General features: G+C 40.8%; 1 protein-coding gene across 1 annotated transcript in view; it reads left to right on the top strand.

The window, feature by feature from the left end:
- Positions 1 to 18,175, top strand: part of map3k10 (mitogen-activated protein kinase kinase kinase 10) — a 40,453-nt gene extending 22,278 nt beyond the window's left edge. Inside the window, exons 2-11 of the mRNA XM_071496228.1 lie at positions 3,965 to 4,145; positions 5,309 to 5,457; positions 7,179 to 7,354; positions 8,128 to 8,374; positions 9,372 to 9,494; positions 9,909 to 10,047; positions 10,615 to 10,727; positions 10,821 to 11,125; positions 13,032 to 13,566; positions 15,405 to 18,175. Of these exons, the coding sequence (XP_071352329.1) occupies positions 3,965 to 4,145; positions 5,309 to 5,457; positions 7,179 to 7,354; positions 8,128 to 8,374; positions 9,372 to 9,494; positions 9,909 to 10,047; positions 10,615 to 10,727; positions 10,821 to 11,125; positions 13,032 to 13,566; positions 15,405 to 15,805 (2,369 nt within the window). The 3' untranslated portion in view covers positions 15,806 to 18,175. The remainder of the gene's footprint in view (positions 1 to 3,964; positions 4,146 to 5,308; positions 5,458 to 7,178; positions 7,355 to 8,127; positions 8,375 to 9,371; positions 9,495 to 9,908; positions 10,048 to 10,614; positions 10,728 to 10,820; positions 11,126 to 13,031; positions 13,567 to 15,404) is intronic.
- The last annotated feature ends 6,784 nt before the right edge of the window (positions 18,176 to 24,959 follow it).

The raw sequence follows: 24,959 nt of genomic DNA, 5'->3' as shown, positions 1-24,959 counted from the left end.
TTTTACGGTAACTTTACCACGATTGCTACAAATCAGAAACACATTTTTCGTTTTTATCCATCTTACATGATGGTTTTCTTTATAATGAGCATTACAGAGCTGCGAGTGTAGCTGTTTACTCTTGTTTATCAGCTAGTTTACATTTATTTCGTGGCTGTCTGGTTGATAGCAACACAGGTTGGGGCGTCTGCTGTCAGGTTGTGGATGTCACAGACGAACATATATACAGACTGGAACAGTGAATCATTTAATCAGCGCAGCAGCAGTATTTCCTGTGGATGAATTATCACTAATCAAACTGTGCTGTAGTATTAAACTCTTACACTATGTTGTTTTGTCAGTGAAGCTGTGTGATTAATCAGTGACACATCCAGGCCTGTGGTATTTCCCATAATGCATGTTGCTATGGAAGAAAGACTGTAGAAACCAGGGAGCTTGTCCTTGCTCATATGGGCTCTATTTTGAGATAACATTTCCAACAGCACTGGCATTGCATTGTGTAAAAGCCACACTATCCTTGAGGACTTTTTTCCTTCACTGTGATGAAATGCGCTGTGATGGTTCCCACACCCTCGTGGGTGTTATTCGTGTTTCACTGCGCTGCAGGTTCCTGTGCTGCCAGCTGAACACAAACATGTTGATCTTTGTGTTTGACATATGGATGAAATGCTGGCGGTTGTGAAAAACTTGTGGCAAGATGAATGATCACGCGCAGGTGGCGTTAAGAAGCAGCACGGAGACGTTCTCGAGGTGCGAAAGTAACATGATGATGTTATAATTGAAGAGAGGCAGAGTGGGAGCAGGTGGATGTGCTGCTTCGTTTACAGGTTCAGTTTCTGTAAACAGACGCCCATTCAGTTTCTGTCTCCCCTCCTTCCCTCCTCTGTCATCAGCCTCTCCTTTTCCACCCCGCACTCCACCTACAGGCCTGATGTCCTTTTCCTCGGATGGATGTGCTCCGTGTTTGTACACACAAAACAAACCGAGGGAAGGTAGACTGTGAGGAGGACACACCCATCTCTGCATGCAAACACGTCCTGATCCCTGGATCTTTCTGAGTCTGTCTGGCTCCATCTTTTACTTCTCAGAGAGAGAGAGAGAGAGAGAGTTAGCCCTGAGGAGACAGCTGTCCCTCACAGAGACGACAGTATCAGAATAGAAAAGTCGGCTGGAGGATGATGGTGGCTTATTATCACTGTCAGCAGCCCGCACTTAATCCTTGTCTGGAGAGTGGACATGCAGTCACATTACCTAAGCATAGTGGTGGAAAGTTACAGTTACTTATGTCCTCAAGTACAATTTTTAAAGAACTTTTTCACTTGTCTATTTACATTTTATGCCTCTAGTTCACTACATTTTAAAGTGAAATTCACTTTTTATTATACCACAGTTATCTGACAGCTGTAGTCACTCATTATTTTGCAGATAAAAGTTGTCTATGCCCAAAACGTGATCAGCTGATAAAATATTACAATTCTTTGTGCATTATTACATAATACATTAATCTACTGATTATTTTCTCAATCATTTAACTGTTTGGTTTCTAACTTGTCAGGAAATACGAAAATCCCAATTTCCAGTAGATATATGATATTCAGATATGATGTTCAGTTTGCTTAAATAGCAAATATTCACATTTGAGAAGACTGAATCAGTAAATATTTGTCATTTTTGTTCAAAATTGTTGCTGATTAATTTTGTGTTGCTCCACTAATTATCTTTATTATCAATTTATCAATGGATTCGTTTCTCTGTTCACTGTTTTGTCTATGAGATGTGGATGAAGATAATAAAACATACCTAAGGCGACCTAAGTCACTCTTTAACATAAGAAAAAATACCAATATCACAATGTAAAAATCCTCCATTACATTAATGTCCTGCATTCAGAATCTTTTCCTCCTAAAAGTAGTACTTTATAGGCTCTGTAGGAAAATGTTCCTCTGGCTGATGTATTATTAAATCTGACATTATTGGATTCTTAATACTGATGCATAAATGTTTAAGCAGCATTTTATTGCTTAAACAGTAAAACCAAACTGTTTGAATATAGTTTGGTAATTTAGTCCAGTGTCTACCACCCTAAGGCTCAGGCCCTTCCAAATGGTCACAAGATAAATCTGAGGGGTCATAATATGGTTATTAGGAATGAGGAAGATTTCAACATAAATTTATCATTTTTTTGACCTTCCTCTAATCTTTTCTGTTAATTGTGAAATATTGGACCCTACCCGTTTTTTTGGTAACAACTCACAAGCCAAAAAAGTTGGGATCCAGTAGTTTAATCTTCAACAATGTCTTCAACATATCTTCACATCATATGTTTTTTAATTTTTTTAATTAATCACCAAAGTGATTAATCACTTAATCAGCTGTAATGTAAAGTAGTTAAACCTGCTCAACCAGCTACCATCAGTCAAATACTGCTCACATGTCAATGCATCAGTAATAATATCCTGTATAATCTATTATAATGTTATAAACACTCTGAAGGGGACCTTTCGTGAATAAAATTTGAACTGCGTGACTTTTACTTGTAACAGAGTACTTTTATTGTATGGTATTGGTACTTTTACTGAAGTTCAGTTACTTACTTAACTTCTTCCTGACTACATAAACATCTGCACACTGGCCTGAGATCAATTCTGTATCAGCGAAACTGGTCTCCTGGTGAGTTTGTGGATATAGCAGAGCAGAGAGGCACACCTTTATCACGTGAAAGGTTGTGTGTGTGTGTGTGTGTGTGCGTGTGTGTGTGTGTGCTGGAGCGCATGTGTGTGTAAACAAAGACGCCGCTGTGTGCGCAGCCTTTCTCCACCACCCTTTGCATACGCCTGTAGATAAGTGAGTGAGAGAGAGAGAGAGAGAGAGAGAGAGAGAGCAACCCCCACCTGGCTCCCAGTGCTTTTGAACTGTGTACACTCTAAATATTTCCATAGCCAGCGCTCACACGGAAATGAAGGAGGAAGTCGTACATGGAAGAGAGAGGGAGAGGGAGACAGAAAAATGGAGAGGAAGATAGAGGAATGAAAGCGGTGACAGTCTAACACTGACAAGTATACACTGAAGTGGCTGTCACTGTATGGAAATGATTTTATGTAGACACACAGAGTGCAGACTGCTGGACCAGAGGTCATAGTTATGCCCTATAGCAGAAACCTGAACACTGGTCTGACCACACCTGTATTGTAAACATGACTGTGTTATTGAGCATTTTGTTTTTGTATGAGGAAACATTTTTCAGAGACAGGTTTAGGTAATTTGAGTATAAAACTGGACCTGAAACTGGATTTCATGTAACACAACACAATTATTAATATTCTCAGTGGTGTGATAAATTTTAATGTAAGTGGCTATCTATAAGAAAAACACCTGAAATCAGCAAGACTTTGTAGTAAAGGTTTGCTGATTTAACAGTCCGTCCTATTCATTGTACATGCTTAAGTATTAATGTTTCTATTAGGGCTGCAAATATTACTTGCTTTTATTACCCATTAACCTGCCAATTATTTCTACTCCACAGTAAATCAATTAATTGTTTGTTTCATACAAATGTCATAAAATAGAGAAACATGCCCATGACAATTCCCTGAAACTCGTGCTGAGGACTGTCTGTTTTGTTTGAGTTCAAAACTTAAAGATATTCAAATTATTATTATAAAGAACTAAGAGAACCAGCAAATATTCACATTTATGCCGTCAGAATAGGTAATGTATTTTAAACTTCAGTTAAATGTCAAATAATCCATGACTCATGAAGCTCTCTTTGCAGTTTTTGTTTCTACTTTTTCCCCCTCCGTAGGTCGACCTCTTGTCAGGGAGCACTCACATATCTGAAAGACAGACACAGCTATTAGAGTATTTGTGTGTCTGTGTTGCTGTCTGACAGTTGTTGTGTAAGACTGTCACCTTTTAACACAAACTGTTTTTTGTCCTTCTATCCTTTCTGCCTCTTCTTCCTCAGTCCTCATTCTGGAGCCGGTGGCGCGTGACGACCTGAGTGGGAAAACCCTGAAGATCACAGACTTTGGTCTGGCCAGAGAGTGGCACCAGACCACCAAGATGAGTGCAGCGGGGACCTATGCCTGGATGGCCCCAGAGGTCATCAAGCTCTCGCTCTTCTCCAAGAGCAGCGACGTGTGGAGGTACAGCGCTGGGCTCTGTTTGTGTCACCTTATTCCCCTCATTTGTACAGTGACACACTCCCTGGCAGGTTATCTGGGGAAACTAACGTGACACAGAGCGAATGTGTATGTGCTTGAAATTTTATTCACATATTTAGTAATGAGAAACCAGGCTAAAATTGAGAATATTGGGCAACTATTCTTTCATTTTGCTTAGAACAATCATGCAAGGTTGAAATAAATAAAATAATGACAAATAAGTAGAAAAATATAAATAATTAGAAGACTTTCATTATGTGACGTCTTCAAATGTGTTGTGTTTCCAAATCCAAGAGATATTTAGTTTACAATGACATATGACAAAGAGCAGGAGAAGGTCCTCACATCTGAGAGGCTGGAACATGAGAAAGCTTCTTCATGATCTTTTTCATTATCTTTGCTTGAAAAATTATTCAAACAATTAGTTGATTATCAAAATAGTTGCTCAGCTAATTGTTTCATTCCTAGAAGTACAAAACTCCTCCATAAAAAATGTCCTTTTTCTGTATAAATTCATGAACTGTTTGACAAAATGTCAGAAAATAGAGAAATATTTCCATCACAACCTCTATTATTTGATATTATTTTTTTATTGAAATTGGATTTTAGTACTCTTAATTCAGAAACATGCTCCCTGTGGGTGTCATATTTAAAAATGCTTTATTTCTGGACTATTTATTATTTATATTATTATGTTGCAGTTAGTCAACCAGAAATTATTTTATCTGTTTTAAAATATAAATACTCCAGTATTGCAACTACCTCAAATTTGTATTGAACTACAATACTGGACTAAAGTGCTTTGTTACCGTCCACCACTGGTGTGTGTTTTGTTTAATGCATCCTGGATATGTGGAGTCATTGAGAAGTTGTTAAACTGCTGTTTTAAAGTAAAACCTTGTCGTCACGTTTACGTTCTTAGTATGAGGTTCGACTTGCTGGAAATTTTTGGAGCTTTCAGCTGCATGTTGTTGCCGTCTTCAGTGGGTAGAGCTTGCTCAGTTGTTGTTTCACTGTGGTCACTGATGCGAGGTAGTCGTTGTCATCCTGTTGGAGGATAGTTGTTGGTGTCAGGTGTGACATAAAAGAATAAAAGAAAAACAACATTGTTCTCACCTGTCTTCTCTCCTTTTCTCTCCTCATAGTTTCGGTGTGTTACTCTGGGAGCTGCTGACCGGCGAGGTTCCTTACCGGGAGATAGATGCGCTGGCAGTAGCTTACGGTGTTGCCATGAACAAGCTAACACTTCCCATCCCTTCAACCTGCCCTGAACCTTTTGCTCAGCTACTGGGAGGTAAACAGACAAACACCTGGACACTGACAGATAATTAAATCTGACAATACCAACTCAATACTTCTGTCATTGTGGAAGATACAAAAACACATCTATAGACGTGAAGATGGTGTAACCTCACTTCATTTTTTGAGGTTAGAATGGATGAAAACCTTTTTTTCACTGTATCTGGGAGCTGAGAAGTGCACTAAGAGTTAAAATGGATGAGTATTCATTAAGTTGCTTTTTATACATCCTCGTGCCGTCCTGCGCCTGAGCTCCCCTGGGCTGGATTTTTCCTTTTCACCTTGCAAATAATCCAGGCAGCGCTCTGTTAACAGTGGCGGAGTATTAACTGGCTCTTGTTTCACAGTTCAGGTCATCTCTGTTTAAGCACACACCTGCCTTATATACGAATTGCCTTAATGTGCTTATTCCTAAGCTACTTTTTTATAAAAAAATAAAAAAAAAAAAAAACAGAGTGAGTGAGCTGTTTCCCAAACTGTCAGCCCAGCAGCAAACTTCACTCACCTCCCTCCACTCACCTCCCACTCTGCTCCCAAAGCTCTTTTCCTCCTCACCCCCCCTTCATCTGATCCATGTTCATCCGTTAATCTCTCCTTTGTCATCCCTCGCTGCTCACTACACTCTGTTTACTCCTGTCATCATCTCACTTTCATCTTCTCTCCTCCCAACTTTATCCACATACCGTTTATGCTAATTCATCTCACCTAATAAGTGGATGTTACCTGGTAAGAGAAATGTTTTCAGCCCGTGAGACGACTCTCTGCATCTGTACTTTAACGATTATTTTTACACAGGTTTTTTTTTTTGTTTTTTTTTTTGCCATGAATTGTTTCAGACTTGTAGTACATGTTTATGGCTGTGGTTTAGTGTTGGGCAGACAGTGCTGATCTGTCTGTGGCTCAGCAGATTATTGTAGGTGTGCACCATGTTTCTGCAACACTGTCAGTCAGGGTTTGGCTCATGATGGCTGCCATATGCTGTCCCATCTTGCTCTCTTCCACTTCTCCTGTTGCCTCCTCTGGTGCCAGGAAAGAAAAAAAAAGGAAAATATCCAGACCGTTAACTCATGGTTCAGTTCACTGTGTATTATGTTAATGATCCGACTGTATGTCATGCTGTTTATAGACTTGAACCTGTATTTATTATTTGTTATTATTTGTTATTTGTTACCATATGTTGAATACAGGATAGTCTGCATTTCTCTTATTGTCAACAAATCCCATGAAAAGATGAAAACCATAATTTATCCTACTAACATGTATTATCAGTATGAAATCGTTGATATAGTTTCTTCCTTTGTGCCATTGAGCTCCGTCCACAAACTAGAAAAACACATCAATGAGCCACACTGATTCACTGGAAAACATGGTGCTTCATTATGATGAACATGGGCACTGTAGTTTATCTTGATTCAGTCCCAAATCTTTGGAAAATGAAACTTTATGTTTGAGAGCTGTTTTTAAAGATTTACATATTTAGTAGGAACTAATGAGCTGAGTAGCCACAGACGGGGGGACTTTGGTCTTGTCATGAGACATATTAGTAAGAAAAAACACAGAAATTACCAAGGAGTCTGCTGAATCTCAAGAAATTTCTCCCCAAACTCCTCTGAGGGCTATCAAATACGTAATACATGACACTATGTCCTGAAATGACCTGTTATCAAATTCAAAAACTAATTTAAGCATCTTTCTCTCATGTCTCTTGTGCCTCAGAGTGCTGGAGCCCCAACCCCCACGGCAGGCCCTCGTTCACGAACATCCTGAGACGACTATTGGCCATCGAGCAGTCGGCCATGTTCCAGATGCCTCTGGAGTCCTTCCACTCCTTACAGGAGGACTGGAGGCTGGAGATCCAGCAGATGTTTGATGAGCTCAGGGCTAAAGAGAAGGTGAGAGATCTGAAAACACAGATCAAAAGTCAGACTGGTGAGGCCTCACTTTCCTGGACAGTGGATTCTTGCGTATGATTATCTTACAAAATATGATGCTTTGTTATAAATGACATTTTTAATAATCACTAGATTGACAGAAAATTAATTGGCAACTATAATAATAATTGTTTGTTTAAGTCATTTTTGTTCCAGCTTCTTAAATGTGAGGATTTGGTGCATTTCCATTTAATTATTGTAATAATTTCAATTTATAATTTTGAGGTTTGCTGCACCTCAAGCAACCACAACAGTAAAATGCTGCTTAAACATGAATACATCAGTAATAATAATCCATTAATATAACAAATAGCACAGCAGGGGCTTGAGTACTTTACTTTACTGTAAGTACATGTACCTGATTATACTGACTGTGGATAGATGCTGATTGATAAACTCAGCAGTTGGCATCCTACCATAAAAATACTGTCTTTAGTTGGAAGGAAATGGGTATGAATGACTGAATTAATTGATATCTTAATATCTAGTTTCGAAATAGGTAAAGCAGTCTTTTAAGGGTACGGAAATATAGTGTCGTTAAAGGAACTGTCAGTAAAAGATGATGATTCTTTTCACTTTTATCTGCATTTCATTAGAGTTGTAATTCAAACCGAATTTTTTTCATGCGTCTCAGGTGTTTCTGATAATTAGAGTAAACTCAGCACCATATCTGGTGCAAAAAGAGGTGTTAGAAGAGGTGCTGCTATACTAACAACCTCCTCTCCTCTCCCCAGGAACTGAGATCATGGGAGGAGGCGTTGGCTCGAGCAGCCGAGGAGCAGAGGGAGCAGGAGGAGCAGCTGAGGAGGAGAGAGCAGGAGCTGGCGGAGAGGGAGATCGACATCGTGGAGCGAGAGCTGAACATCATCATCCACCAGATGTACCAGGAGAAACCCAGCGTGAAGAAGAGGAAGGGCCACTTCAAGAAGAGCAGATTACTGAAGCTGGGTCGAGACAGCAACTGTATCAGTCTGCCCTCTGGTGGGTGAAAGGAGGAACTGCCGTTCGTTTTAGCTGGATGAATTTGGGCTGTGAATATTTGTATTTATCAAACTTATGTCAATTAGACTTAAAATACTTTTACATAAAGAATAAAATATTTCTTTTATGACTCACTTTTATGTACAGTGTGAAAAGTCTAAAAGTAACTTATAAGAGCAACTCTCACCTGATCAGGACTGTTCACATGAGGGAACAGCCAATCACAGATCTACATTGATCCTAAATCTACGAAATTGTACATTATTAGAAAAATAAAGAACATATGGTATTAGAATTAAATTAATCTGTAGTTCTCCAGGAATAATTAACATGAGAAATGAACAATAATGTAATATATTTATAATGTATAGATAGATACATAGGAAGGAAATGATGCTGCAAAATGTTGCTGTTAGTAGACGAGGTACACCGACAATGAAGATATGTGAGATTATTATTATTATTATTATTATCATTATTATTATTATTATGGACATTTTTAAGTCAGAACAAGTTTAATAAATTGTTTAATTAATCTTTCACTCATGTCTCAAATGTGTCCGATACGACTGACTGTCTGTTCAAGGTCGTCATCTAAAGCCACAGAATCAATCTGAACTGATCAGATGCCTCTGATCTGATGGTATTTTGTGATTGATAAGAATCTAAAGTGCCTTAAACTTTTGCACATCCTGTATGTTATATGGGAAATTTTCTCCAATACATGATACAGGGTAGAGGGGCATGAAGTCAGATTATCAGTGGAGAGAGAGATGCGAAGTGATGTGTAACAAGGTCGCAGGCCTGTTGCAGTGTGTTGTTACAGTGTAGTTCATGGTTGGCACTTTAAGCCCTAGTCCACCAGGGCACCTCTGTGTGACTTGTTTTAATGCGATCTGTATTGAAGCTCACAGTGGCCTGCACTACACTAGAATGTATGAAAGTTTTTGACAAATAAAAAATGATTTGGTACATTTTCTCTCTTTGTGTCCTGCAGGCTTTGAGCATAAGATCACAGTGCAGGCGTCTCCCAGTGTGGACAAGAGGAAGACCCAGGGGAGCGAGAGCACCACCCCACCCGCCAGTCCGGGGGTCATACCCCGACTGAGAGCCATTAGATGTGAGTGCAAATACCCAGAATCAGAAAGCAATCTTAAAGTGAAAGGATGCAGCAGGTTAAAGGTTAAATATCTTCATTGTTTTGTGATTTGCACATTTTGTTTTGAAATGAGTTGACAGCAGAGTTCATCAGAAAAAAAGATACAGCCTATCGTTATTTGCTGCACTTACAAAACCACTGAGGTGCTGCTGTTGTGACAATTTTACATCATTACTACGGGGTCTAGTAGTAATGATGTAAAATTTTTGACTTAAATTATGTATCTTCCTCTGATAATCAATCAGGATTTTTTTGATATTTAGATGCTTCGTGTTCTCACGTGTTTTAACTTTTACTAATCTGGTGACTTTCGGTTGTATCCTGAAATAAACGGCACAGTTGAAGATGTGTTACATGGTTTCTACTGTCTGTCAGTGACACCAAGTGACGGCAGTAAGACGTGGGGACGCAGCGCTGTGTGTAAGAAGGAAGACCTGACGACCACCAAGAAGAAAGGACGCACCTGGGGACCGAGCTCCACCCACCAGAGAGAGAGGGTCGGCGGGGAGGAAAAGTATGTTGATAACTCGCTTACATATCAGTTTTTTCTGATGAAGTTCTGAGTATTGCTGTTAATAAAGCTAGTACAAGTGATTTACATCGTGCCTCCACCAGTTCCCTGAGTTTTTTGATTCTACAGACCTGTCAATTAATGAAGTCCAAAATTTGGCGGAAAGGAAGAAACATAATTAGACAATTACTATCACAAAACAACATGTAACTGCAGTGACAAAAAGTGGATCATGAGGATCGTGAGGCTCGTCCTCAAAGGCAAGAAGAAACAGACGGTTTTTCTGGACAGATTATTGCTCATAACACAGAAACACAACCTTTCAATCAATATCTCATTGCAGCCAGCTGAGCAGTCAGAAGCAGAGCAATTATATCTGGAAATTTGGTGGAAGAAATCTATGTTGTTCATGGTTACTGCCCTCGTGTGACATGAAATGTTTTGATTCTTACTGCTTTGTATCTTAGTTATTTTAGTGGACCTTGCTGACTTAATTAATAATTCAGAAATTTGTGTTGATTGTAGGTTTATTGTAAACCTGGTTTTAATGTAATATTTCTCTGTTTGCAGGCTGAAATCACTGGGTGAAGGAAGCAAAGTTTGGTCGTCCAGTGCACCAAATCTGGGCAAATCCCCCAAACATGCACCCATGACTGCTGGCTTCTCCAGCCTGAATGAAATGGGTGAGCAGTGTTTTGTTTTGTGATCTGTGCATCACTAACTTATACCTCATCTTACCTCATGCTTTTTGTTTCCCTTGTTTTTCTCTTCAACAGAGGAGTGTTGTGAGTTTGAGGAGTCACCAGGGTCCATGCTGCCCTCAGAGACCAGCAGTAACGGGGCCGTGGAGGATTCGGGGTCTCTGTGGGGCAGCCTGGGACCCAACATGATACCTGCTGTTGGGGTATCTAATGCAGCCTCCTGTCAGGGTCCTGGTGGCCTGGGGTTGGGTGTGAGCTACCAGGACTCGCTCCGTCGCTGCAACCAGAGGAAGAAGAGTGATATGTTGTTGCTGGGTTGTGCCTCTCTGCTTGCTTCTGTCGCCCTTGGACAAGACCTGCTGCAGCTGGGAAAACTGCAGGTAAGATAAACTGAGTATAAGCAGAGAGTTACGTCAAGGAGCAGTCATCACTCAACAGTAGTAATATGAGGTCACAGGAGTGGATGATACTTGTCTCGGATCCCATGCAATGCCTGGAAACTCTTGCAAAGTGGATAGGATCTAAGTTCCAGTTATGTAGAATTTAAGTTTATTTTTGGAGGCGGGTGCTACTTGCCCAGATGTAAACTACGGTTATTTTGTAATATTTCTTTGCAGTTCGAATAAGTTAGAATAAGATGGCTGAAAAATACCAGAATTTCCCTTTAAAGATAAGTCTTCACATGCCTCAAATATAAACAGACTAAAAATGTTAGTTATCAGACCTGTCAACATCATAAACATCTAGAATAAATAAGCATACAAAACTGTATATAACCCAGAATAAACAAACCAAATCTTTATTGCCAAAGTTAATACTGCTGAGCACACTACCAGAACAAAGTGGTCAAAGCTCTTAAGTGGCTATTTTTAAGTTTTGCTATTGCCACAGCCAGTGTTAGCATTAGCAGCTGTTTACAAGTCTAGATGAAACGTTGCAAGTTCAGCATCAAACTTCATGCCTTCATTTGCCAAGAGCTGTCTCCAGAGGTGGAAATCAGCACCAATATTAACTCTTGTCTCTATCATGTCTTTTCTTCTACTGAAGTTAGCATGCTAACCAGCTAGCCCCGTCCCGTCACATTCCGAGACCGACTCACTCCAATCTGCCCTGAAGACGTAGCGCTGCTCAGGGGGCATATTCTAACCTCTTGTGTTATCAAAGACAAAGATGGTTGAAGCTCAAGTGACAATCACCACCACCTGCTCCTGCAAGAAACCATATTTGGTGGTAGAGAAAACCTACAGACAGCCTTGCTATTGCTTTGTTTACCTGTCTATAAACAAAATGTCTGTGACAAGATGATAGTTTCACATTGTGAAAAAATACAAAATGTTCATTCACACATTCATTATTTGCTCTAGTAGTTACCCTCCCTGTTTGCACAGATAGCTTCCTCCTGCAGACAGTCACTTGTACTGAGGGTATACTGCATAAATCTGCCTGGAGTCAAGGTGGCAGTGTTCACTAATGTTTTCTTTGATCAGATTAGACCTCCTATAATCAGGAATAGAACGGGATGTTTGCCGCATGAATGAGCTGCAAAATTATCAGGAGGAAAAGTGCGATGCTCTTGAGTCAGTATATACCGAGGTCTGCGTGGAAGGTTTCTTCAAGCACTTTGTCGAAGCAATCCAGGGTCTTACCAGAGTAGATTCAGAATGTAGAGTGAGAGGATCCATGAAAGAAATGATATGGACACAATCTTTTCCTGCAGTTGCTTTCACAGGATGTAGGTGTTAAAATACCTTAAAAGTAATATGAGGTATTTTAATCAAAGGAGGGAACTAACAAGGCAGCATGTCAGACTTTCAGTCACTATATCAACAGCCCCGGTGATATGAATGAAGTGAAATAACACAATCAGTTGTTCCAGCTGAGCTAGGCTGTACAGACTGAATACACTGTCTTATTTATCGATTTTTGTTTTGTTTGTGTTATTTATTAGTTATGAGGCTGTTGTGAGATCACTGTTAGTTATGTTACTGGTTAGTTATGTTACTGTTGTATCTTACATTGTCACAAGTCTAATAAAACACATTTGTCTGATGGACCTAAATTCTACATGTTTATAAAATAGATAATAAATCTTAGTTAAAACTAGTTACTCTGAAAAAGAAAATGTGTGGTACCTCTATATATGAAACTTTGAGAGGCACAACTCAGAAACAGTTTCTGGGTTTCTGGGTTTATTCAGCTTTTTTCAAACCTGCTGATATTTTCTCACAGTAAGACTAATCCTGAGTGGCTGTCCAGCATGTTAATGTGACCTGATGTTGTCGCCAGGTGCTTCAAGACGAGCAGGACCTCAGAGAGGAGCAGCGTAAGAAGAAGGAGGGTCTCTTTCAGCGGACGGGACGTTTCCGCCGCAGCACTTCTCCACCCAGCCGAAACCTCTCCCTCTCCCTCTCCAGACATCATGACTCCACGCTCCCCTGCATGGACCCTTCTCCCTCTGTTACACTCCTCTCTTTGTCGTCTCTGTCCGACTGCAACTCCACAAAGTCCCTCCTCCCCTCTGACCCAGACGAGTACTCCCTGACCCCGATGACAGGGGTTAAAACACCGGCGGCGCCTCCAGCACCTGCCCTCAACCCGCTCTTAGACCTGCGGGCAGAGAGCTTCAAGAAGGAGCCCAACCAGTCGCTCACGCCCACCCACGTGTCTGCAGCCATGGCCCTGAACAGAGGCCACAGACGCACCCCTTCAGACGGGGCGATACGACCCCGAGCCCAAACTCTGGGACACCACAGGACGCCGTCAGATGGGAGCATGCCTATGCCTCCTCCACCGGGGGTACCACACATCACAACAAAGAAAGGTACAGGAACAAATAAGTCACTGCTTTTTACAGTGTTAAAAGAACACACAGCTTTTTATGGTAGGGAGAAGATCAACAAGTCACGGGGATTCATACCCTGTTGACAGAACACGTCTAAACAAAATTTAATGGCAATTCATTCAGTATTTGTTGAGATATTTCATTCAGCCCTTCAGTTTGACATATAACGCTCTTTAGATACATAGTCTCTTTTATAGGAACACACAAGACAAATTGTCAGCGTAAAACAGCTCATATGAGAACACACACAATCACAGGGAAGCGCACACAATCTGTGTGGGCACAATCAAGTTTAACCTGAAAGACATGAAAGAAATCACATTGTTACCAAAGTAGAACAATTATACTCTTCATGAGGTAGTTTAGACTGATTTCCTACCTTCCAGTCATTAAATCAGTTCACACCCGTATATTAAACCTTATATAACTCACCACAGTGTGTATTATGTCCTTGTGGTGAAATCTGCTGAGATTGAAGGTGAAAAAGAATCAAACTTAAGTCAGGACACTAAGAATCATTTTCATCATCAATTAATCTACACATTGTTTTTACTGGATTAATTGATTAATTGTTTTGTTAGTAATAGTAATAATAATAGCCTAAAGTCCATTGTGAAGAATGCAGATGGCTTATTTTATGTGATACTCAACTTCATCATACATAACAATGAAAACATCAAACCTTCAAATTTGAGATCATATGAACACATGAACAAAAGGGGCATTCACTCAATTCACTCAAAATACTTGTGCAAGTGGAAGCTTGGAGATGGAGGGAGTTATATTTCAATAAAATCACAGCATTACAATGACACTTATGTTTTTATGTTAAAAAAAACCCTTGCAACATAGTAAATCCCATCTTGACAGCATCATGACGTTAGATCAGTGAAACAATACGACGATAAAAACGGCAGATAACCACACTGACAGCTCAGAATCATCACTCATGACAAAATTACAGATTTAGTGCTGCTCTTGGTTGAAAGCTGGATTAGAAATTTATGTCGTCCATGTCGGAGTGGCTGTCTGAATCTGATTCAGACACAACAGATCAATCCAACAGAAAAAATTATAGGAAACCACCTGGAAAACTTACTGCACAGCAGGTCCTCCTGTTGGCAGTAGTGACCAGTGATGTTAGTATGGGCTACCAAGTTAGAGACACATCGTGGACATTTGATTAGAGGGTGTATGGACCATGTGAATATTGACTTCTTGCCTAGCTACCATGAGCCTCCATTAACTAATTAGTTGTTGTGTAATATGTATGTTTGCCTTTTGTTTTTCTAATGTTTTTTTTCTCATGAACTCAGAGATGTTCAGTAGCTGAGTCTCAGATGTTTGAGATCCAAACAGGAAGTTCTTTAAACAGCACCTCTTCTAAACCACATAATGTTACTATGAAGAAACATAAAAGCAACATGAGGTTTACTGTGATTACCTGTCTGAAACAACCTTCAAGTGCCTGCATTTCACTTCCTCAAATGTGGGAAAAACACATTAATCCTCTGGTTGTAAATTATGCACAAATTTGTAATTAGTGGGCAAAAGCCTGCAAAAACTACTATTTATTATTATTATATAGGATATTTTATCATTTCTTAAAAATTCTTTTGTCCATAAAATGTCAGGAAATATCCTAAAAATGTCTTGTTTTGTTTGACTAACAGTCCAAAACCTAACAATATTACATTTACTGTCATATGTGACAAAGAAGAGCATCTAGCACACATGAGAAGCTGGAACCAGAAAATGTTTTTCTTGAACAAAGGCGATGAAACATTTTTTTCCCATTCTTTTCTTTCATTTTTCAGGTACACAGGACACCCTGGACATCCCCCGCCTCCCCGACCCCTCCACCCTCTTCCCAGTCCCTCATCGGCGTAAAGCCCCCGCTCCACCGATCCCTGACCCAGCTCCTCTCTGCCTCATCAGCCCCCTGGAGAGACCCAAGACACTGGAGTTTGCCCCGAGGCCGCGGCCCACCCCGGCCAGGATGAGAGCCGACCCCTGGAAGCTGGGCTCTCTGTCTCGGACCCTGAGTTCGTCGCCGGGCAGCAGCTGCGACAGCCCTCTCGGTTCAGGGGACAGCAGTGCCAGCGCCGCAAGACCCAACCTAATGGACATGGACGTGGAGGGCCAGAGTTCGGACCACACTGTCCCTCTGTGTGGACAGCTGCAGCCTGCCACTCTGTGTGGACAACAATACTCATAGTAAAAAACAGCCAGTGAACATTTCCAGTTCTGAATTTTTTGCATTCAGTCCTGTTCCAGGACATTAGAGCTTGGGCTGAATAAAGAACGCCTTCTGATGTCTGAGCCGAGCAAAGTGCACTCACAGAAGTTCGCAAAAACATCTCTCTACTCGTCATGATTTTAGGCACTTACTGGAAGCCATCGCTCTCGTGTGCCCTTTTAGTGTCCTAATAAGGTGTGAAACCCTTACAGCAAGCCTCTCCCTGATAGTGCTCTCTAACCTGCACGACACTGAGGGTCCTAGAGGCCTCATAAAAGCCTTGTAGTGTACTCACCTACCTACTCTAACCCAACACTACTTCTTTCCCTCCTTGGAAGCCATCTCTACCTGCTTCTTAGTTCCCCCATGACCAGGTAGAATTTCCTTCGAGACTCCCGACCTTCAAAAGCCATTCAAGTACTTAAAAAAGCCACTTTTTGACTTTGCTAACTGTTGATTTCAATCCATCTGCTTGTGCTTTTGCCTGTCTGTGTAGCCGCCCACTGTATGCTTGCATCTTTCCTGCCTCCCACTCCCAAAGACCACAAAAATCTTTCATCATTCACTATTTCACTTAAACATCCGTTGTTTCGGGAGTGTTTACCTGAGAATAAGAAGAGCTGGACTGGTTAAAATTCTTAAAAGAGAGTGTCTTTTTTTCTTATTTTGCACGCTGTTTGTTCTGCCGGTGCACAAACATCTCCCACCGACTCCTTAGTGTCATCTCTCTGCATGGGGTACATCGTCTGCTTCCTTCCAACACTGAGACAGGGAAAAGCCTTTTTCTCACAGCACTGGTGGACCGGTGATATCTTCAGCCTTGTATAGTAAAAAAAACAGAGTTTATTTTCTCAGTGCTTGCACCTTCCCTGCCGCAACCTGTTAGCAAAAATGTTTTTCTATTGGTTTGGCAGACCAGGTGTGTTTCTCTATGTGTGAATGTGTATATATTAATGTACATGTGTGTGTGTGGACGATCAAAATGGGTTCGTTTTTCTGTGTGCCGGTGCTTTTTCAGTGCATGTTATTCTGCGTGTGAACGGTTGGCTGTAATCTACACGCAGCACTTCAAAATAAGACTACACACGTTCTCATCTGTTTGTCTTTTACACATATTTTTTTTTTTTTTTGATGAAAACATTCCTCACTAGCAGTCAGTAGCACTCTGTATGGATCCCATTCATGCCACTAAAAATGGACACACACACAGACAAAAAAAAGGAAACACTTAGGGAAACAAGCTACCTGATTTCAACGTCAACCTCATGTTCATGTAGGACCGTTTTGAAGCTTCATATTCTCTCCTCTGACCTGCTGTATTCAACATCAGTGGCACTTTAGGAGCCATGTTGTGCAACTAGTTCGTCTCTCTGTGGACCAGTGGACTCGGCACAAGCTGCTCTAGTCAACGACTGACAAATCAACTTTTATCTCCGGAGTTGTTTTCGTACAGTGAACAGTTTGTCTTGGCTGCAGATGGTATTTACTTGACTGTGCAAATTTCCTTAGGTGAGTGTGTGAGTGTGAATATGAGTGTGCGTGAGTGTGTGTTATTATTTGTATGGGATTGTGACAATCCCATTGGTAGAAGAGTGAGCCCAAACTCATTCTCCTGATGTGGTTAAGAACACTGAGTATTTATTAAATTTATTGTTATTATTGGAAAGGATTAATTATTATTACAATTCTCTTCCTGGGATATCTGTATATATTTGTTAATATAACAGGAAAAACCAAGGAAAACCAAGGAAACTGCTTACTGAAACGTCCATGTTGTCTTCAGTCTCAACCTGTGACATTTCTGGGTTCGGTGAGGAAAAAGTGTGAATTGTGATGAATGAGAGACAAATAAAAAAAAAAACAAAAAAACAAAGAAAGATGCTTCAGTGTCAGTGCCACAGATGTTTTTATCATGAGGTAATCATCAGATCATGTGATATCAGCGCAGTGATGGGAGAACGACTCAGATCTTTTACTTAACTAAAAATAAAGTAGCAGTGAAAGAATGTAAAAACACTTAATTACAAGTAAAAGTCTGGCATTTACTTAAGTAAAAGTACAAAAGTATTGTCAACAAAATGTACTTAAATATCCAAAGTAAACGCCTTTATATTGTGACCTTTTAGAGGGATCAGTTGGGGACCACTGGACTAAAGTATCAAACTTTTCAATCAGTATTTAAAACTAGCTCCACCTCAAGCAGCTACAGCCGTAAATTCTGTTGAGACATTAATGCATCACTATATTAACAGTCTTAAGTTATTAAAATAGTCATGGTACGATTTTACGTTTTTACTTTTACTTTTAATACTTTGATACTAGTAAATTAAGCTTCTGTACTTTTACTTAAGAAGGATTTTAAAAGCAATTTTTTTTTTTTTTACAGTTTGGTATGGGTACTTTCACATGAGTAAAGGATAGTTGTTTTATGTCTCTTTGATTGTGGTTGTCTTGCTCCCATGTAAGAGGGGTGGGGGCCTTTTTCATCTTTGCAGAGGAGCCCATTGTTTCATAATCTGACCACAGGTCCGATCACTGCCTGCACCACTGTAAAATGAAAATACTCACATAAAACACCAAGTACCTCAGAATGGTACTTGAATACAGTACTTGTTCCCGTTACAATTTAACATCGCTTGGTGGTTACATGCCTGGTATCAGCAGACAAAGGCGGCTGCAGTCAGAGATAAAATCCTCTAGGTGTCACTACTGTGTCCTATGATGTCATATCGTTCCCAGGTCTGCTGTTTTTCTCCATGTAATGCATTCCTGTAGTCGCTCTCTGACACTGCAGTTGCCATAAAAGGTAGATGAAGGTGCACTCGTGCATTTAATGCAGCTAACGAAAGATTTTCAGATTAAATTTGAGGTGTTAGTAAAGAAAGAAATGTTTGAAATGCGGAAGAAAATGTGATATTTTACACTGACATGACAACCTTTGAATGTAAAGACAGATCCAGACGCATGCAGTGTATACAGATGATACAAATACACACGCACTCCACTGCTGTGTCTGTCAGTGTGACCGCCAATCAAACACCCATCCAGACGCCAGCCAGTTACCTAGCAACCCCTCTTCACTTCCATGGTGATGCTATTAAAAGCAACAACAAAGAAAATTGTGAAAAAAAGGGATGATGGGCCCGAGAATGAAGTGAGGAAGAGAGGGAGAGGTGTTAAAGAGCCAGCAGAAAGGATTCAGCAGGCTGAGCGTCGCATGGCCAGTTCACAGCTCTCGCTCTCTCTCTCTCTCTCTCTCACACACACACACACACACACACATAAACACAACATGTGTGGTATTTCTGTGCTTTCCTTTTTGTCCCTTACAGCTGGGATGACTCTCTCACATGTTTATCACCTTCTCAGTCTTTCTCTTGTGAGCATTCTCAGTTTTTCATCACATTTTCTCCACTTTCTATCAGTCTGTCTTTCCCACTTTTCCTTTAAGCAAAAAGGGAGCAAATGTGTCTTTGTTGGTGCAGACACCTTTTGAAATGTGGGATTTAAAGATTCAGGGGGTGACAGTGTTGGTGCCACTTCAGAGAGGAATGAGGAGAGATGAAAGAAGAGGGGGGAGGTGGACAAAGAGGGAAACACACAGTGTGTGTGTGTGTGTGTGTGTGTGTGTGTGAATTTTTAAAGTGAACAAATCACCAGATTGCATGCCAGTTGGTGTGTCCTCAGATCTGCAGACTAACTCTCTTTGTCCTTCACTGAATCTTTGTCAGATCATTGCATTGTTTTCGTATTCTCAAAATGATCTGTGTTTTGGATATAATGAATCTGAGTTTAATGAAACCATTTCAAAGTGACTGATGAATTAAGTATTATAAGGACGGAATAAGTTGAGCCCACGTTGGAGAAAATGGTGACAAAGATGTGGAATAAATGAAACACTAGATGTGCTTTTTAAAATGCAGTTATGATCAATCAGATCCTGAAGCACACTGTGAAGAAAATGGAGAAGTGTAAGGTGTTTAAAGGAGAACTCATTCGATTTCCCAGCCAGTTCACTCATCAAAGATAAAACTACTCAGCCTGTGAAAACAGTTGTATAGTATCATGGTCATCATATGGGTTATCTCAGCAGTTTGCTGACTCCAAACTCCTACCAAAAAAACCTGAGTTAGAAACTGAGGGCGTGGAATTCAAAAGGGAGGAGGTGGGAGACCGTAGGAAAACGACCCTCCTGGTTGCACCAGTGCATCTGTCCTTTTTAGAGTTTCATGCATACTAAAGAGTAAAAGTGACTCTCAGAGGGGCTAGGCTGGGCTCAGGTGTCTACAATCAGACCCTCAAAATTATCTCACTTTCTGGATCCCTTTGTATTTTTGTGTTTTTTTCTATTTAGTTACTTGCATTTATGTAGGACTACATGTGGTTTCCTCCTTTGGCAAACTGCGTTGAGCCAGGTTGTGACATATTTCACTGTGCTGACAAAACAATTGCACTTTAAGAACAAAAAAAAAAAAAAAAAAAGTCAACATCTGCACCTCCATGACACTGAGCAACTTAAATCTGCTAATGAGGATTGGGTGTTATGGCTGACAGCTCCAGAACAACTACTAAAGGGTCCTTGTCATTTGCTGTTTTTTAAGGTCAAGGATGAACATCATGAAACTCGTCAGAGTTATGATTCATTTCCTCAGACTTGAGAAAGCTGCTCCAGAGCCACAGACGACGTCATACAACAGTTTTCACAGGCTGAGTAGTGAACCGACCTTCACGTGAACAAAATCATTGGAGTGTCCCGTTAAAGTAACATTACAGCACCATTTTAGCATTGCACTCCCATCAGACTCTCGATGGACAGTTGACATTCAGCTGATGACTTCATCATTTTTTAAACCCACACACTCATCCTCCGTGTTAAAACCCAGCGCCTACATTACCACTTGACTGAATTCACTCCACAATGCAGATTTGGGTTGTTTTGCTAGTGGTTGCTAATATAGCCTTGAGCCTCTAGCCTCAAGCAAAGAGGAGGAGGAGTGGGCTACAGAGGTCTGGTAACCTCACTTCTTTCTAACTCCACCCAACCACATTTTTTTTTAATTTGTAGTCTCCCTCTGGAGACACATCACTCAAAGACCTGTAAACATACCTGGATAAAGCTGGCAGACAGTCCCTTTAACTGCAGTGACATTAAGTTGTGACCACACAACAACAACATTCCTCTTCATTTAAAACTTTATTCATAATCTTCATTAACCAATCAATAGTGCATTCCCGGGCTAGCAGTTCAGTAAAACCAGTGTTGGAGGCCTGGTGGATGTTGAAAGGAAAAAAAGGCCTCTAGGGAGCGAGGCGAGACAAAAGCGCGGTCATAGCCTTGACGTCCCCAGCTTCATGTCCATGTTTTTTTGTCTCCATCAGCACAGAAAGAAACAGGATGGAGGTCTGTGGCTGTGAGGAGCAGCTCTGCGCTCTGGTACCAGTTCCTCAGAGTTTTCATCCACTCCTGTGTAACTGGTCGTCTTACTGTGCAGAAACAGATGCATGGGGTCAAAGGTCATTCAGAGGAGGAAAAGGGGGCTGGGGGGGGGGGTTCAAGGGGCATTGCACATACTCTGAGCAGATTCTGGATCCCTTGAAGGAAGGGACGTCAACAGAAATACCAACAAATACAGACACAGTCACAAAGCAGCTCTGTGGAGGAGCTATAGTAAAATTCTCTTTTCTATCTCTTGCTTTTCTTTTCCGTTGATAAAGTAATTCAGTAAAGCTTTTCACAACCATAAAACTTTCCATTTTTGTTATTTTCTTTTTTTTTTGTACATTTGTATCATATATTCACAAAAACTACTTTGACATTTGACAAACATTTACCTCAAATGACATCAAAGTAAAAAGAGCAAAAATAACACAGCCAGTATTTTTACTTTTCCATCTCTTTTTTTGTTGTGCTTTTTGTTGTTTGTTTTCAAAGCTACACCGATGTAGAGATCAGGTGCCTCTGTTTCTATTTGCACAGACAGCGTGTTGTCAACAGATTATGCTCACAATAACAGCCTCAGAGTCAGCTCTGCCATTAATCTGAAACCAACCAGGCAGACATGAACCTGTTTTATGTGCTGCTAGTTATCCCCAGACGCTCGTAGTGCACGTTGAGCTAGAATGACTTAGCACAGCGAGACAAAAACAAGATGGCAGACTGGTGCCATGGAGAGAGGACCACGGGAGGAGACCTATCCCCGAGGGGCCCGTGGGTGAGTAGACTCAGCCCAGGCAGCCATGGAGACCGAGTCTGCAGGTGCCATTCCTCACTGCTGTTTGTTGATTTGTCTCCTCTGGGAAAACAGGGCCAGAGAGAGAGACAGGAGGAGACTACAGAGCACAGAGGCACATCACGAGTGAGGAAGGCTTCTCCTGCATCTGATGTTTTAGTCCTAATCAACCACAGAGCTGGGTGATACTGACAAGCTTTTCATGTGACGGTGTCACATTATTTTGGGTATAATAATTGGTGCTTTACACCAGTGAAATTATTATTAGAAATGAAAATGGTTATTTGAAAAAAAAAAACCATGATGAATTCATTTCATTCTGCAAGAACAGTACGATAACTTATGGGAATAGTTCAACATTTTGGGAGGTATGCACTAATATTCTGTAAAATGTTTTTACTTTACAGTTTTTGCACAAATAACAACCAAACATGAAATAACGTGTTCATTTGTGATCCTCAGAGCTGCTGTTCAGCAGACTTTGTCAGCTTCCCCACTGTTTCCAGTCTTTATGCTAAGCTAAGCTAACCCTCTGCTGTCTATAGCTTCATATTTACTGTACTGAGAACTGTATCAAGCTCTCTGCAAGAAAGCGAATCAGTGTATTTCCCAAATGCCATAATTTTTCCATGAAAACATGTAAAATATATTATTGTATTAAGATAGATCTTCTGACAGTGATATACTATCTGGCCAAAACTATGTGGACACCCCTGTTTGTCAACATTTGCATCTTAAGGCTGCAGCAGGCAGTGATGTTTATGGGGAGTGGACAGCACACATTTTTGCACTGTTATGTAGTAACACCTGTGCTTTTCCTGCTATGACAAGTCAAAATGTCTGCTGTCTGACATGACTCTGTTGACTATATAGTGCACTATAGTTCCTGTCAACCATCTGATTTAAGTCTGAGATCAGAATGTGATATTTATCCACAATATAGTGTGTGTCCCAAATTCTCTGCTCACTATAGAGTAAACTACTGAGTGTCTATAATAAAGGGATTATTGAATGAATGAAAGAGGTTGTGATTTCAAACACAGCTCAGATGAAACTTGGGAATAGTAAAGAAAGAAGGAATCCAAAAGGAGTCATGACAGTAAAGGGTATAAAACCTCTGTTTCAGACAATGTTGTGCTTTCATAAATTGGATGGATGGTGTGGAACCACTTGCCCTGACCTGAACCACACCCAACAGCTTTGTGATGAATGGAAACGCAGACTGGGTTCCAGGCATTTATCACCCAACAAAACTGACCAAATCCCTGAAGCCAGGTCCCAGGATCTTGTGGAAGGTTTGGGGAATGAGATGTTCAGAGGTCATATACAGTGTAGGTGTAACGCTCATAACGATAAAACAGCTCTGAGCTTTTCTGTGTCTCCGCTGCCACAGTGGAGCTGCAGATGGCCTACTTCCTCCTCCACAGTAGCCTCTCTTTATCATGCTGGTCTCTTCAACGCATGGTGCCGTCTCTCCAGAGTCCCATTGACACACTTAGGTCCCTATTTACCTCCTAGCAGGTCATTGGAAAAATCTGGGAAAAAATATTTTACAGTATCTTCCTTTGATTTCCTCTTCCAGCTCTTTTTGAATTTCTCAAGCAGAGGAATTACCTCTTATCTCTCACCTTGGCTGAGACAGAAGGCGACCCTAATGTATTGAAGATCCCCTTTTTCCAGATAAATTTGTTACCTATTCTACTGCTGTGATCACAGTCTGTCACCACCTTCTGTGTTTATAAAGGGCAGAATGGATAAAATAGAGGTGTGAGCAAACAGTTTAGTGGCAGCATGCCATGACAGAAAGCAATAGAGCAGATGTAATCCCCGTCCCTAACATCTGAAGTAACTCTCTGGAGCCAAATGTTACATGCGGGAGGTGGGCTCACACAAGGGAAAGAGGGAACTGGGTTTGATGGTGCGAAACGGGAAATTCAGGTCATGCTTTTCATAAATCGTCAATCCAACCTTCTGCAGAACAGGGCAGGCAGATTTGAGCCTGTGGTAAAGCTACTATAAAAGCAATTTTTGCATTATCAATGATTCAGCTTCACAAACCACAAGAGAAGCAGTGGCAAATTGTTTATGTTTCTTTTGACAGCTAGCATTTATATCCACAAACCATATAATCAGTAGTGTCTAATGGTGATGTTGTGTGTTACAGTATCTGTCCTTACAGCTGTGTGTCGGGAACAATTTTCCAAACGCAGGTATTTTATCTATGAACACACCGTAAACTGTAAGAGGAAGAAATCTCAAATGGCTCAATCTTGTTGAAGTGCACTAAAGCTGAGTGCTCCAAGATGGAGGTTTTAGACTGTCAGGACAGAAGCGTGTGATTGTTTTCCCTGCACTAACGCTGCCCAGAGTCTCCTCGGTGTGTTGTCGATGTCTGGGAAGCTTCAGCATTAGCGATAAAAAGGTGGGACCTCGGTTTAGAAACTTCAAAGTGTTTCTCACTGTGAACTTTTAGAGTGGATCTCCATCTAGCCAACGGCCGCTTAATGGAGCTCCAATCCCATTGGCTATTTTCCATTGTGACATCATTGACAGGAGAACAGAGGGGGGACGCGATGGTACAGGGGGAGTGAGGGAAGGGCTTGGACAGTCTCAACAACATCAACGACGACACAGGACCCAGGAGGGGCTTCGGACAACAGAGTCAAGACACACCAGTTTCCACAATAGTTCACCTGACTGATTACGTAGTACTGAGTATGATGAACACCAAAGGCAAATTAAAAACCCCAAGTAACAGATAACAAACACTTGAATTAGCCCTTGAATTGAAAAAAAAAACAAAAACAAAAAAAGAACAGTCCAAACTAAGATACATGGCATCCAAGAAAGAAAAGTGAGACAGAAGAGCGATAGATTAAGCACAGAGGCCAGCTTCTTCTATA

Source organism: Trachinotus anak, unplaced genomic scaffold (genome assembly GCF_046630095.1).
Source record: "Trachinotus anak isolate AG129_WGS33_773 ecotype Australia unplaced genomic scaffold, CSIRO_AGI_Tana_v1 ptg000014l, whole genome shotgun sequence".
Classification (NCBI taxonomy): Eukaryota; Metazoa; Chordata; class Actinopteri; order Carangiformes; family Carangidae; genus Trachinotus; species Trachinotus anak.
This window is presented reverse-complemented; position numbering and strand designations above follow the sequence as displayed.